The sequence below is a fragment of the Ovis aries genome, chromosome 13, assembly GCF_016772045.2.
Source record: "Ovis aries strain OAR_USU_Benz2616 breed Rambouillet chromosome 13, ARS-UI_Ramb_v3.0, whole genome shotgun sequence".
NCBI classification, from domain to species: domain Eukaryota; kingdom Metazoa; phylum Chordata; class Mammalia; order Artiodactyla; family Bovidae; genus Ovis; species Ovis aries.
The window spans coordinates 66,186,692-66,198,329 of record NC_056066.1 but is presented as its reverse complement, the minus strand read 5'-3'; the positions used below and the strand labels follow the sequence as shown (position 1 = coordinate 66,198,329).

The 11,638-nt window shown below is 48.8% G+C and overlaps 1 protein-coding gene across 2 annotated transcripts; it reads left to right on the top strand.

Moving 5' to 3' along the window:
• Positions 1–244: 244 nt before the first annotated feature.
• Positions 245–9,315, top strand: GHRH (growth hormone releasing hormone). Of its 2 annotated transcripts, none has more exons than XM_027976451.3 (5): positions 245–313; positions 4,551–4,651; positions 4,916–5,020; positions 6,934–7,053; positions 9,178–9,315. In XM_027976451.3, the coding sequence occupies exons 2-5, from the start codon at positions 4,572–4,574 to the stop codon at positions 9,191–9,193; spliced, it is 321 nt and encodes a 106-aa protein (XP_027832252.1). In that variant the 5' UTR covers positions 245–313; positions 4,551–4,571; the 3' UTR covers positions 9,194–9,315. The 2 variants fall into 2 exon arrangements, with proteins under 2 accessions (XP_027832252.1, XP_060253014.1); XM_060397031.1 differs by having other exon boundaries at positions 245–442.
• Positions 9,316–11,638: the final 2,323 nt, after the last annotated feature.

The following is an 11,638-nucleotide window of genomic DNA, read 5'->3' as shown; positions in this document are numbered from 1 at the left end:
TCAGACGAGTAGTATTAGACGCTTCCTCTGGGAATAATGTAACTTCTCGCTCTGTCCTTTCTCTACAAGATAAAGTTCGATATGAATCTTCGCTTGCAAGGGGCAAAAACTCTCTCCCATATTAGGGTTTGTCAGTGTGATGCTAAAAATGATCCTTTGGCGGACTTGTGAGTAATTGACCCTCTGACGCTAACAACGCCCAGGCAAATGAAGGTATAATTGGTGGGAGCACCACGCAGCCGCTGGAGCAGACGCCGAGGCCCGTGGAGCTGGAGCGACCTCTCAGCGCAGAGGGAGACCTGCCACCTCGGAGGTGAGCGGGCGGGGAGCGGGGGGCGGCCCTGGGGGCTGGGCTGGACGAGGGTGAGAACATTGAGCTTCTCACCAACTCAGAGACCCCACGTCCAAGAGGCCCACTGCCATCCTCTCTGCCCCTGGACTGGTGAGTACATCTGAGGCCCCTTGTTAGGGGCTTGGGAATATGCTTTGTACAGTGGGTACCACTTTGAGGTTGTCTTAAATGTGTGACCCTCAGTGCATGGGGTAATGGCAGCAGACAGGTGCCAGGTGGGCTGTCAGGGGCAGATGAGGTCTCCGTGCTTTTTCAAGGGTATGCCAAGTGGGCTTCCAGGACAAATGCATCACCTGGCAAGATTCTCCTGTCAAGCATGAGATTCTGCCATGGACTACAGCTTCCCTGGTGGCTCAGATGGTGAAGAATCTGCCTGCAATGTGGGAGACCCAGGTTTGATCCCTGGATCAGGAAGATCTCCTAGAGAAGGGAATGGCTACCCACTACAGTATTCTTACCTGAAAAACCCCATGGACAGAGGAGCCTGGAGGGCTACAGTCCATGGGGTTGTACAGAGTTGGACACGACTGAGTGACTGACACTTTCTTTCTTCAGAAAGGAACCAAGTGGCTGTGCAAATCAGTACCTGGCACTGATCACTCAGAACTGATTCAACGTAATTGCCTGGAAATTGATAACATTTTGCTTTCTTGCGCAATTGTAGCTGCGCTCCTTACTTTAGGTTTTAGGCACGATTATCTGCCCTTGGAGTACTCCATTACCCCCACATTTGTCTCTCAACCCACACTTCAATGATCCTAAATTATTTGTATCTTTTATCACAAGCCGCCTCAAACCCTTTCTGGAAGAAGGTGAGGTGTCGTTCTTTTGAATGACCATTCAAGATGCTTCTTCATGAATAACTTAGATCTCCTTTGACTTGGAACACTAGCGGTGAAACAGTTTATAAAGTGAATCAGGACGTCAGTGCTTTAGGGTTCTTAAATTACATAGCAGAAGATTTAAAAGAGGTAAAAGATTGTGTTTTTTTCCAGAAGTTCAAAAGTGGCCTTGCTGGTTTGGTACTTGAGACCTTACCTCTGTTTGTCTGCAGAATTCTTGTAGCATTCCTGCTATGAAGTCTGGCAAAATGTGCCAACTAATGTAGATTAAGTGCCCATTTATCCTGAGTCCAGACGACCTCAAATATATCTAATCACGGAATTAGTTTGTAAGCATGGTGGAAAGCTAACTGGATAACATAATGACAGCTGATAAATCCTAAAATGCCTTCAGAGTCATCTAGGAGGTGTTGATGGTGTTCTTGGACTCATGCTTGATTTAATTCAGTGAATTCTAGTCTCTTAGACTGGCCCTGTGGAAGCTGTCTGCCACAACCACTGTTTTATTCCTAGCGGCACAATCTCTACCCTCATCATACCAGAAACTGGATGATTCTTGTTATTTTTCCTCTTTGTCCAGTGGGATTTTGTAACCCTGTGGATTAGCTTCTCACCGGTCAGAGGTTAAAATGGTGTTTTGACCCATCCCTGGGGTATGTGGTTTTGGGCAAATGTTGTGCCTCTTGGTTGACCAGATTATGAGGTTGCCCAGCCTCACTCTGAACGACCTGGGGTAACTGGCTTTACTGCGACTTGACTCCCAAATCTGCCAATCTCAGGTTATTTTCAGCTCCCCAAACCCCTGCTGTGCACAGGGACATGCCAGCCAAGCAGGTGTTCCTGCTTGTCCCCCTTGTTTCCTCCCCAGAGACTCGGTAACAAAGAGCAAACACTTTCGGTCTTATCAGAACTGATTTCCATGTGCAGGGGATGAATTCTGGAGTGTCCCCATGAATAGGGAGCCCTGTGAATAGGGGATTGTATCAGAGAGGCTGCCGCGCAGAGCGGGAGGCCCATTCTGAAGTGCCCACTCTGCAACTAATTTGATGGAGGACCATGGAAAAAAGGCCCTTCTCTGGGTTCATTTCGTTGGCTGTCTAAAACTAGAGCTCATGATACCTGCTCCCGAGGGAGAATGTGAGGGGGTCCTGTGAGGGCCAGGGGGACCCAGGGGCTGGGAATACCTTGTGCCAGCCCTGGGAGAAGGGGCAAGAGTTGGGGAGGCTGAGATGGCGGTTACGCCGAAAATAGGAGTTTGGGCTTTGCCCTGGAGGGAGTAGAATGCCAAGGGCTTCTGAGAGGTGAGAGAGGTGATTGCGAGCCTGGATGTGCTCAGATCATTGAAAGAGCAGCCAGAAAGAAGGCAAGAAAGCCCAGACTGCAGCTGGGAGACAGAAAAAGTAGTGGTCATGTCAAGGAGACCCCTTTGCCCTGAAATATCTCCCTGTTTAGGAGACTCCTGCAGAGGACCAGGTCTGGAAAAGAGAGGTGGGTGTGATAATGTGCGATGAGGACAGAAGGCTAAAGATCCTTGGTCTGCGGAGCCAAGGTCTAAATCAGGTGCAAAACGCATCTAAAGGGCTCATCGTGTGGTTAAAGGTACAGAAGGTCTGGGAGGCACAGCCGGTGGATGTCAAAGGCAAGGCCACGGTCCCATCTTTTCTCTAGCTCCGATCCTTGCCAGAGTGGCAAAAGCTTAACAAGTATTTGCAGGATAAGGGGACTTGGACTTGACACAACGGGAAAAGCTTCCGAACAGGAAAAGCTGCCTGGAAGTAGGACACACTGGCTTGCAGGCAGTCAGCTCTCTGTCACTCACAGTGTTTGAGCTGAAACTGGACCATAGGCTGTTGGGGGGAGGGGGATGGAGGGTAGCGCATGAAAGAGGGGGCTCACGACAGGTCTGGACGGCTGCTCCTTCCAGCTCTGAGGGTGCAAGGGTCTCAGACAGCAGTGAACAGTCCCCTGGGGTGCTTCCTGGGACCTCAAGTCCTCCTGGGTTTAGTCCAGACCCCAGTGTCTAGGAGAAGGAGGGTGATATCCTGAGAGGAGAAGTGAGCCCAGGGATGGAAGTGGATTCCTCCCGGGCTGGCCCTGCCTGCTGGAAATCCCTTCTGAGCAAGACCTGCCAGAAATGGAGCCACTCAGGGAGATTGTGGGCCGTGAGGTGTCTCTTGCCCTTTCCGGGGCTGTCCGAGCATCTGGAGGGGTCCGTATGCCCCTAGAGGGGACATCCTGCTGAGAGGGATGCCCCTGGGAGATGGGAAGTCCTGACCCTGAGGTGACTGAGTCTTCCTGAGCCCAGCGGTTTCCACCCCGCGGTCTGGGTTGATAGCAGAGCACGGCCCTAGCAGAGGCGGCTCTGTCCCCTGTAGACTCTTCTTCCTAATTGCCGAGCATGGTGTCAGCAGGCCCCCATTAAGGATAATTACGTGATCTATGAGATGGTTCTGCCGCCGGGCTCCCCAGGTCCCTGGTCTCTTCCAGGGCTAAAACTCTTGGGCAAAATCTAAATTTCTGGAGCAAGAGGCACAGCCGTTATCCCTTCCCTCCAAGTCCACACAAAACAAGACAGCCTGCCCTCTGAGCAGGTCCTCAGAGCAGAGGTGCGTGAAGAACGCCCCCGTGCCAACCACTCACGTCAGGCGCCTCATCTCAGTTCATGTTCACATGACCCTAGGCAGTAGGTCCAGTTATCAAGTCCATTTTATGGACAGAGAAACTGAGGTCTGGAAAGGAGAAGCCCCTAGTCCTGGGATGCACAGCTAGTGATGACCAAGCCTGGATGTGAACTCGGATTTTTCTGACTCAGACCCTGAGCTGTCAGCCCCACTTAATGCTGTCAGTGCCACACTGGGGCAGGGGGAGACTCAGGCAAATATGAGAAGCTGTTTGCTCCTCCCCAACTCCAGTCTTCTTGCCTGAAGAATCCCCACGGACAGAGGAGCCTGGTGGGCTACAGTCCATAGGGTCACAAAGTGTCGGACACGACTGAAGCGATTTAGCACACATATTATTCCTTGCTGAGGCCTGAGTCCCACATAGAATGCCCTATAGGAAGAGGTAGTTTCACCATTGTCTTTCATTGTGTGTTCAACCCTGTGAGGTCAGCAGCATAGCCTTGTCATGCCCATTTTACAGATGGAGAAAATGAGGCCAGAGTTTGTGACTGGCAGAGGCAGAACTTGAACCCAGGTGTGTCAGACTTCGAGTCTGCTCCATCTTCCCTACCCCACAGCTTCCAAAAGACAAGGACCATAGCTCTCACAGAGCCAGGCTGAGGGCCAGAGCTAGCAGAGGGCATCCCAGTGTCTGTGGCTATGCCTGACCTTTTCTTCCTGTCTGTCATTTCCCAGGTACCAGCACAGGGGTGAAGGATGCTGCTCTGGGTGTTCTTCCTCGTGACCCTCACCCTCAGCAGCGGCTCCCAAGGTTCCCTGCCCTCCCAGCCTCTCAGGTAAGCAGTTCTGACAAGAGAAGCAAGAGAGGCACTTTGAGGATGCAGAATCGAGCTGGTCCCCAGCTGGCTCCTCAGGCAGCCTCCCTTGCTCATTTCTGGGAGGGAGGGAGACTGAGCCCCAGAGAGGTCACCACCCAGCCCTGGTTCCAGCCCTCTCTGGGGATGAGCAGGGCAAGAGGCAACAGAAGAACCTCACAGAGACCAAGTGAGCACAGTCCCCTGGGCCTCCCACCCCACCCTTTGACCTCTGACTCCTCCTAGGATCCCACGGTACGCAGATGCCATCTTCACTAACAGCTACCGGAAGATTCTGGGCCAGCTGTCTGCCCGCAAGCTACTCCAGGATATCATGAACAGGCAGCAGGGGTGAGCCAGCGTTCTCGTGACTTCTCCCTGCACCCTCGGTTCATCACGATTTGGAGGAACCAAGTCTGGTCTCTTCGCTTGCACAGCAGCTGTCACTTCTGGACTTGCCAGGGCAGAAGGGCTCCAGTGTTGAATCTCGTCTTAACCCTTAACTAATAAATGATCATTGAGCATAGATGCTTGTCCCTGAGTTGGGCTCCAGTAATAACACTGAGAGTAGTCACCACTTGACTGACTCTACCAGAAAAAAAGACTTTGCACTGGTTCATCAATATACTCCTGGCACAGTGCAGAGCAAGCCCTTGGCAGTGTCAGCCATTATGCTCAGGTTCTTATGTGCTCTTTCCAACAACTTTACAAAGGATGTGTCCTCTTACCCTCATCACACAGAAGCTACATTAATAGCTTCTAAAGGACACACACGACTGAGTGGCAGAATTAGCATCCAATCAGCCTGACTCCACTGCCTGAACATGTTTTAATTTTCATTTTGAAAAAATTCCAAATTTACAGAGAAGTTGCAGAAATAGCACAAAGGGCTTTAACATGCCCTGCCCTAAGAGTCAACAATTCCTAATATTTTTTACTATATTTGCTTACTCCATATCTGGGGCTTCCCTGATGACTCAGTGGTAAAGAATCTGCCTGCAGTGCAGAAGACGTGGGTCAGGAAGAGTCCCTGGAGGAGGAAATGGCAACCCACTCCATTATTCTTGCCTGGAAAATCCCATGGACAGAGGAGCCTGGCAGGCTACAGTCCATGCGGTTGCAGAGTCAGACATGACTGAGCATGTACACACAAACACACAAACACACACACACTCTCTCTCTCTCTCTCTCCATATATATATATATATATATATATATATATATATATATATATATGCCTAGATACAGGTCTAGACATACGTACACAAGCTCAGGTATGATTATGAGTATTATTGTTTTGCTGAACCATTTGAGAGTGAATTATAATCATCATGACCCTTTATCCTTAAGTACTTTTGTGTGTCTCCTAATAGCTAATCAAAGGATACTCTCTGATATAATCACAGTATAATTATCACTTAGAGTCCATATTTAAATTTCACTAGTTGTCCCAAAATGTCCTTTATATAAATTTTAAAATATTTTTGGCTGCATGAGGTCTTAAGTGTAGCACACAGGCTCGTTCATTGTGCCACGTGGACCCTCTGGTTGCAGCACACGGGCTTAGGAACTGTGGTGCTCGGGCTCAGCTTCTCTGCGGCATGTAGGATCTTAGTTCCCCCATCAGGGATTGAGCTCATGTCGCCCATGGTGCAAGGCGGATTCTTAACCACTGGGCCACCAGGGAAGTCCCTGTAACAATTACTGATCTTCCTCATCCAGGACTCAATCCAGCCACAGGTGGCGTTTAGTTTCTTTTGGTCTGGATCAGTTCCTCAGTCTTTATGACACAGACATTTTTTATTAGTAAAGGGCAGTTCTTCATAGAATGTCCCTCATATTGGGCTTGCCGGGGGCTTCCTCATGAATGGATTCACATTATGCAACAGAGGTAATGCTGTGTCCTTCTTGGTGCATGTTGTCCATTTGTCCCATTGGGGATGGTAACTTTGATCACTTGTGTAACACAACGGCTGCCAGGTTTCTCCTCTGTGAACATTTCCTCCCTTGTACTTAATAATCATCTGTGGGAAGATATTTTGCAAATGTGTACTTCACAGCCTATAGTCTTCACTTCTAGACACACTGCCTGCTTAAACGTTGCTGAGCCTAATTCAGCTGGGTCCAAGAGTCTATGCCAGATATTGTGACAGGGCCGAGGGATGCACCCCCGCTCTGCTTCCTTTGCCCTGACCTTTCCCAGGCCTCCTCCACTTCCGACTCAAACAGCAACTTCTGCTCTTCCTCTTTTTCTAATCAAACAGAGAGAGAAACCAGGAGCAAGGAGCAAAGGTACGGCTTGGCCGTCAGGTGGACAGCGTGTGGACAGACCAACAGCAGATGGCATTGGAGAGCATCTTGGTGAGCCTGCTGCAGGAGCGCAGGTAGGAATATATGTGTGTGCACAAGTGTGAAGGTGTGCACAAGTATGAAGGTGTGCACATGTGTGTATTGAGGGACTGCAGAGGCTTCTGTCCCCAAGGGTAGCCAGGAAAAGACTCTCCCCCTCTCCAAGCAAACTGGGAATGAGATCCCTTCTTCCATACATCAAGAACCAGAAGAAGGGGGGACGTGTGTGATGGAGACTGGCTCTTATCCACTCCTGTATCTCCAGTGTGTAGCCAGAGGCCAGCCTCAGTGTCTGTGTCCAGAAATGTCCCTCACTCATGAGTCCTGGGGATAGGACCCAGGAATCTGAATTTGAACTAGAGTCCCAGGGGACTCTGATGCTCCTGGTCTGAGATGCATGCCCTGGATCCCTTGCCAAGTTCATCGAACTGTAAAATCAAAGGGAGACCAGCCCCTCCGAAAACCCTTGGGTAGAGGACTATGAGCAGTGCTTGTGAGAAGGAGAGATGGGAATGACAGTTACTCCCCAGCTCCCTGACCCTCACAATCCTAGTAGGAGTCAGGGAAGATCAGGAGTGAGTTTTCCCATTTTACAGAGGAGGAAAACTGAGGCAAAGAAGAAGTAGCTAGCCCCAAGTCAGGGACTAGGCAGGCCCAAGACCTGCCTTTCTTCCCCAGAGCCCTTCACACGAACTCCGTTTCTTCAAAACGACACGACTGTTTGCAGAAACTGTGCTGTATTTTAGAGCCCGAGTTTTGATCTGTGAGCACAAACATGCCCCAGCGTGACTCTGCCAGACATCTCCAGCCCAAACTATTAAGCAAATCCAGCTCCCAGCAGAGCTCTCCACGTGCCCCCTCAACTTCTTCCCAGCCTGATTAGACAACGAGAGCTCAGAGATCCGGCCAAGTATTGTCCTGGGGAGATGCAAACAGCAGCCGGCTGACAGGCAGAGCGCAGCAGAGGTGAGAACCAGCCCCGGAGGCCGGATGGACTCCTGAGCCCCAGGTCTGCTCATGCAGCCAAGTCTGCACACAGCAAGTCATCTTCCCTGTTCTCTCCTCTGTGAAGGGAGCAGATTTGCTCCAGTGACCGCCAAGGTCCTGGAGGATAGAATTTTTTTTAAAAATACATGTCCCTAAAGAATAATGCCTCCCCCCACCATACCACCCTAGCCCCGTGCCTCTCATGCTGGGATTAGGTCACTATTCACCTGCTTCAGGGCTCCCACCAGGCCCCAGTGGGGCAGAGTGGCCGCAAGGAGGGCCACATCCTAAGAATGCAGGCTTTGTTCCTGCAGGTTAAAAGCTTCACAGAGCTGAAAGTCCTAGAGCAGCAGGAAGGCCCCAGAGGTTGCTCCAGCCATTGTTCCCCCTCCAGCTCAACTGTTGCAAATACCAGGACAATTCTTACATTAATGCCTTAAAAGTAGAAGGATTTGGCAGTTAGCACCCTTTCACACCCACCACGCCTCACGTCCATATAACAGTCCTCCAAGTTAACAAGTTCAGATTTCTCCATCTTCCTAGCTCTTAAAAGTCATCCAGGGACTTCCCTGGTGGTCCAGTGGTTAAGACTTCACCTTTCAATGCAGAGGGCATGGGTTCAATTCCTGGTCTGGGAAATAAGATTCCATATAACTTGTGGCCAGAAAATGAAAACATAAAACAGAAGCAATATTGTAATAAATTCAGTAAAGACTTCTAAAATGGTCCATGTAAAAAAAATCTTAAAAAACAAAAAATCATCCAAAGATGGCCAGGCTCTGGGCTGAGGGGACAGCCGTGGACGGGCCAGTCTTGGTCTCTGGTCTCGTGGAATTCATAACACACTGAAGTAGACAGAAATTAAACAAGTACTTGTAGAGTGGATTATTTAATTTGCTATAAATGGTAAGTGATGTGGTGAATGTGTGCGCTGGAAAGAATGACCTCATCTAACCCTATTTGGGACTTAGAAGTGGCTTCTTCAAGGGCCAGTGACTGCCCAGGCTCTCAGTAGGAGTGGGCTGGGAGAGCTGGGGCTAAGACTGAGGTCGTCTGGGGAGTCGGTCAGTCTCAACACTGGAGTCTCTGTCACCCTAATTCCAAGTGCCCTGTCCTACCTTGCCTTGATTTCAGTGCCCCCAGACTAAGCTTTATCTTTCTTTCTGCAATAGGAATTCCCAAGGATGAAGATTCTGCCTCTATTTTCTGCTCCCTGCAGCTGAGACACAACTGCATCCATTAATCCGTTTTAATTTCTGACCTAGTTTTTCCTTTATAAATACAATAAAATTCCCCCATGCTGGTCTGCATTTCAATTTTCTTTTATCTTCAGCCTAATTTTTTCACGTTTTACAGAGTTCCATTTCCCAAAGTGGTATTACAAGAGATATATATATATATATATATTTTAAAAGCTAACATTTACCAAACACTCAGAGTGCCAGCCAGGTAGCTTCACGTGTAGAACCTCATAGACTCCCTACACAGCCTAACAGGAGGTACTAGCATCATTCTCATTTCACAGACGAGGAACCGAGGCACAGAAGGGTGAAGTGAATTGCCGTGGTTACTGCCAACAAGGAGAGAGCTGCGATTCAACTATAGGGGGCCCAGCCCAGAACTGGGCTCTTGGCCATATTCGACTACTCTGGGCCAAGTCATCCTTCATCCACTGGTGACTCATTCACCTATGAGCAATGCCATTTATTCACTCAACAAACATTTCTAGAGATCCTACTATGTGCCAAGTGCTGTGCTAGGCAACCAAAGCCGCTGACACAGAGCTTATGTTCTTTCTTTCTTTCCTCTTGGTCGTGCTGGGTCTTCGCTGCTGCACGGTCTTTCTCTAGCTGCTGAGAGCGGGGGCTACTTTTGTTGCAGCGTGTGGGCTCTTGTCACAGCGGCTTCTCCTGTCACAGAGCGCAGGCTCTCGGGGTGTGCACAGGCTTGTGTGGTTGTGGCCACATGAGCTTAGTTGCTCCAAGGCACGTGGTGTATTCCCAAACCGGGGATCAAACCTGTGTACCCTGCATTGCCGGGCGGATTCTTAACCACTGGACCACCGGGGAAGTCTAGCATAGAGCTTATATTCTAATGGGGGAAAGAATAATAAAAACAAGTAAATATAGAATTTGTAAGATGGTGGTGATTGCAAAGAGCAAAAAAATTAAGGCAGCGGGAGTACTGGAGGGGATAATTTATCCACAATGAATGAAAGGGAAGGCCTCTCTGATGAGGGACATTTGAGTAAAGTCCCTCAAGCGTCGGCTAGAGGAGAATGACTCAGAGGAGGATGACTGGGTGAGGAACATTCTCAAAACAGTGAAAACCCAACACAAAGGCCCCTAGGCATGAGTGTGGAGGGAGGAGGCACAGAAGGCCGGTGTGGCTAGCCAGAGCACAGCGAGGCTGAGAGTGGAGGAAGGGAGGCCAAGAGGGAGCAGGAGGCCAGCTCATGGGGAGGTCCTTGGAGGCCACGGGAAGGACTGAAAGGATCTCACTCTCAGTGAGATGGGGGCCACCGCAGAGTTTAAGCAGAAGAGTGACATGATCCGACTTGCATTTACTGCCACTCTGAGAAAGGGTCAAATGCTGGCTACATTCTTAGGGTAGAACTCATTTGCTGATGGATAAGGTATGGGAACTGGAGAGGAGTTAAGAATAATTCCAAAGTTTGAGGCCTGAGCAGCTGGAAGTATGGAATTGCCATTTAGGAGCTTTGGAGGTTGGCGGGAGAATTCGGAGTTGGGGTTTAGACATGTTGAGTCTGAGCTGCCCTTTAAAGGCCCCAGTAGGGGGGCTGAGTAGGCACCTGGGTGTGCAGGTCTGGAGCCAGGAGAGAGGTCTGGATAGCTGTCACCTTTTAGGTGGTCTGTAAAGTCAGGAGATTAAAAAAAAAGTTTTTTAAAATTTTTTAACAAGAACCTACTATACAGCACATGGAACTCTGTTCAAAATTATATGACAGCCTGGATGGATGGGGAGTTTGGGGCAGAATGGAAACATGTACATGTATGGCTGAGCCCCTTTGCTGTTCACCTGAAACCATCACAACACTGTTAATAGACTACAATTCAATACATAATAAAAAGTTAAAAAAAAAAGGAAAATAATACGAACAATAGTATATATGTATAATTGAATCACTTTGCTGTACAGCAGAAATTAACACAACATTGTAAATCAACTACACTTTAATAAAATTGTTTTAAAATTTAATTTAAATTTTAAAAATTAATTTTTTTAATTTAAAAAAATAAAAATAACTTTTTTTTAAAAAAGAGAATTCCCTGGAAGTCCAATGATTAGGGCTCAGTGCTTTCACTGCTGGGGCCCCAGGTTCAATCCCTAGTTGGGGAACTAAGATCTCATAAGCTGTGTGATGCAGCCTAAAAAAAAATAAAGTCAGGAGAGTGAGTTAGATCACCAAGAAAGAAGAACAGAATAGCAGAGTGCAAGGACTACCCCAGGGTACTCCGTATTTAAAGGCTGGAGGAAAGATGAGGAACCAGCAAAGGAGACTGAGAAAGAAAAAGCAGAAAAACTACAAGAGAGAAATTCCAGAAAGCAGTTCAAGAAGAGAGTGATGGACTATACCAAATGCCGCTGATGGGTCATCAGCTGAGAACTGAA

Bases quoted from the DNA above. Each gene is read 5' to 3' on its own strand.
- GHRH (XM_027976451.3), top strand. From the start codon at position 4,572: ATGCTGCTCTGGGTGTTCTTCCTCGTGACCCTCACCCTCAGCAGCGGC. The intron at 4,652-4,915 runs GTAAGCAGTTCT...GACTCCTCCTAG, and splicing joins CTGCCCTCCCAGCCTCTCAG to GATCCCACGGTACGCAGATG. The intron at 5,021-6,933 runs GTGAGCCAGCGT...CTAATCAAACAG, and splicing joins ATCATGAACAGGCAGCAGGG to AGAGAGAAACCAGGAGCAAG.